The sequence below is a fragment of the Echinops telfairi genome, unplaced genomic scaffold (genome assembly GCF_000313985.2).
Source record: "Echinops telfairi isolate 266 unplaced genomic scaffold, ASM31398v2 ScPeMD7_5;HRSCAF=22, whole genome shotgun sequence".
NCBI lineage: Eukaryota > Metazoa > Chordata > Mammalia > Afrosoricida > Tenrecidae > Echinops > Echinops telfairi.
This window is the reverse complement of record NW_022103901.1, coordinates 7076298-7079819: the sequence shown is the minus strand read 5'-3', so window position 1 is coordinate 7079819 and position 3522 is coordinate 7076298. Positions and strand designations below refer to the sequence as shown.

The following is a 3522-nucleotide window of genomic DNA, read 5'->3' as shown; positions in this document are numbered from 1 at the left end:
CTATCAGTGGGTCCCCGGTGACTTGAAACTTTCATTATCCCGATTCCATTAGAAAGACCCCTATGAACAGGAGATGGCACCCGCACACCGTCCCTGTGCAGCAGGCTGCCCGCTGTCCCCAGGCTCCGTTTCGTTCCACGGACTTCAGTTGTGAATGGAACTGTACCATGCAGTGTGAGCACTAAATAATTTGGCTCCCAAACTGAAGGAGGTCCTGGGAGGGTCTCATAGATTTATAGTGGACAAGAACCCGGGTGTTCAAGGGGCCCTGTCCTCTCACGGGGGCCCGTAAACCGGAGCTGAAATGGCACCGTCTCTCCCCTCGTTCACATTTCATTTCCATCTTCTGTTAGTTGCTAAGTTTATCAAGAAAGCTACCACCTGCCGGTTCCACTGTGCCAGGGCTCCGAGGGAACAGAGATGGAGGTCCCTTAGAGTGCCTTAACGTAGGGGCCTGGGTGTGCACCCGAAGTGATGAAAGTGTAGTGTGCTTCCAAGAGGCCTTGCCGGCAGCGTAGGATGCCCAAGCAGCCTGGTTGATTCCAGCTCAAGGCGACCCTGTGCAGCCCCAGAGTGGAAAGGTGCTCCGAAGGGCTGCTTTTTTTTGGAAGGAGACACTAGACATTTCTTCCAAGGTGCCCCTGCATTGACTTGAGCCTTCAACCTTGTGGTTTAGTAATCAAGTGCTTCACGAGTTTCCACTATCCAGCAACCCTTAGAGGGCCTCGGGGAGATGTTACTGTCATTGAGTCCAGTGGATGAGTGCCGTAAAGGGAGAGTTAGCCCACATCCCTGATCTCTTGGATTCTCACGTCGCCTTTTGTCACCTCCGTTCTGGAATGTGGCCAGGATTTAGAGCGCTGGAGGTAGGAGGGTCACAGCGGGATAGAGTGGAGAGAACATCGGAGGAGTTTGAGGAGTGGAAATTCGAGGGTCAGGAGCCAGGCTAAGGGCGTGGAAGTTGCAGAGGGGAATTTCAGAGTTTCCAGACTTGGGGTGCACCCAGTTCAAGGTGGGGCAGTGCCTATCTGCCCAGGGGGAGCCAGTTAAAAGAGGACACTGTTGAGTGTCCAGAGAGTATGGACCCTTTGAAACCAGGCTGTTGAGAGGACTGTCAGTCCCGAGCATCCTGTCCCCAGAATGGCTAGGCAGGAGAATCAAGAGCCAGCTTCTACCATCTTAGAAGGTGAAAGGACCCTGGTGGCAGGGCAGGACAGCCTTTGGCCGCTCGCCGAATGGTTGGCAATTCGAGCCCACTCCACATCTTGGGAGAAAGGCCTGGCAGTCGGCCTCCATCCGTTTCCTTGCTTGCAGCCAGTGGGGGTCACTGCGAGTCCTAATGGACTCCATGACACCTCAAAGCAGCAAAAGGAAGGCAAACGGAAAGACTGGCTGAGGGCGGGCGGGGATGGATGAGTCAGAGGAACTAGAGATGGCTGCTTAACTAGCTGGTAAAGACTTTTCAACTAGTGAGGTTCTGCAGGTCTACAGGTCTGTCCTCAACTTACCCCTACCTCCTCTTAGAAAGATAACCCTACGGGGAACTTCTCTCCCATCACACGGGGTCCCTAGCGAGTCACGATCAGCCCGACTGGGCCAAGCCACAATCAGGAATGGAAAAGGCCCTATTAGTTAAATGAGTACCCCAGCTTTGGTTAATCGGTTTTCTCTCTCTCCTCTCGTTTCTTTAATATGTAACCATAATCATTCGAAAATTAGCTTGTAGGCATGCAAATATTTCCTCATAACCCTGGCTTCCTAATGTAGTGTGATCTATTAAAGTGTGGCAAAGAGTCATTAAACAATTAATTTACACAACAAATTATTCATGCGGAATCCCTAGTAAAATGAGCTTTAAAACACTCTCTTTAAAACTGGGCGGAAATGGGCCCTTCGCAGCAAATAATAAAATACCGCAGGAGCGGAATACTAACTAACTGAGAAGTGACTGCTCGGAGGAGTGCATTAGATCTGGTTGTATTCCTCCAAGATCCGGGGGGCCGCAGCCACTCTGTCTGGTGAGAGAATGGTGGGACCCTGTCATTCTATAGCCCTGTCGACCCCTGGTGGGCGCACTTTTCTGGCACCAGGGGGCATCGAGCAAGCCCTTCGGCTGGGAATCTTCCAGCCATTTTGGATCTTGAGCCTGACGGGGCTCTTGTTGTAAGTGGGGTCCTCTTAGATTTCCAGCCTCATCCAACATCCTCCCACCCCACCCCCTTCCTGTTCCAGAAACAGATGCAATCGGACCCACACAAGTTGGACTTCGGCCTGAAGCCGGAGTTCCTGAGCCGCCCGCCGGGCCCCAGCCTCTTCGGAGCCATCCACCATCCCCACGACCTGGCCAGGCCGTCCACGCTCTTCTCTGCTGCTGGTGAGTGCAGGCGCGGGGACCGAGGCTCAAAGGGATGAGTGTGCTCCAGGCCGCAGCTCCATCTCCGCCAGCTAAACCAGCGCCCACCAGGCCAGCTGGCAGGTGCAGCCTCACCAGGCCGTCGCGCGACGCGGGATCTGCTCCGTCGCAGTGGCCTCTTTCATTACAGGAGGAAAACAAGAGCATCGTTTCCTCCCAGGGCCCCATATTGCGGGACTCGTCAGGTGCTTCTGTTATGAAGCCAGGGCCGCTCATGGCGCATGGCAGTCGCTCTTGCAGACTTAGGCCAGGAAGCTCGCAGAGGCAGCTGGGCCAGAAACGGGGCCAGGAGGCGTTGGGCAGGCTGCCATGGCCCTTGTTCTCCGTCCCCGTGGCACGTTCCCTAATTCCGCACCTGGAGGGCCTCCGTCCTGCAGTTGAGAGAGGATGGGGGCACACAGTCAAGAGAGTTGCCTAGGGTACTTTCTTTGGGGCGGGAATGACTCTACTGGTCACTTGCCTTTTCTGCGACAGAAGTCCATGAGTTGGTTGTGACAGTGGAGGACATGGAGGGAAACCAGCCTGTACCCATGGACATCCATGCTCTCCCGGTATCTTGGATGGGTCATTGGGAGAGACTCTTCAGCCTCGCGTGCTTGTTTCTATCCCAGGTGCATACAGACGGGTGCCAGAGTCTGTACGGAAGGTGGAGCCCTACTGGTAACTTGCTTGGCTGCTACCTGAAGCTTGGCAATTTGAACTTGCCTGGCACACTTGGTGCGTTGTTCTCATAAAGGCCACTGTTCGGTGCTGTTGAGTTAACTAACTTAATGTCCCTGTGTACAGCAGGACAGAACACTGCCCATCTTGCGTCACCCTCACAGTCGTTCCTGTGTTTGGGCCCATTGTTACAGCCAGTGTCTATCTCCATTGGGGGCGGGGGGATCTTCCTGCCCCAGCCCATTACCCTCTACCACACTTGATGTCCTTCTTCGCAAACTGGTCCCCGGTCAGCACATCCCCCAAGTACGTGAGACGAGGCCTCACCATCCTCGGCTCTAAGGAGTGTTCTGGCTGTACTTCCAAGACGGACTTGTATTTGCCGGTTCCCCTGATACTCTACATAGTCGGTATTTTTGGACAAGACCATCATTGAAAGGCATCCGCTC

At 54.2% G+C, this 3522-nt stretch overlaps 1 protein-coding gene across 1 annotated transcript in view; it reads left to right on the top strand.

Annotated features, from left to right (window-relative positions):
* AUTS2 (activator of transcription and developmental regulator AUTS2) overlaps positions 1-3522 on the top strand; it is a gene marked incomplete at its 5' end in the record, with an annotated part of 1172671 nt that overhangs the window by 1156906 nt on the left and 12243 nt on the right. The window contains one exon of the mRNA XM_045284531.1: positions 2024-2374. Within this exon, the coding sequence (XP_045140466.1) occupies positions 2024-2374 (351 nt within the window). The remainder of the gene's footprint in view (positions 1-2023; positions 2375-3522) is intronic.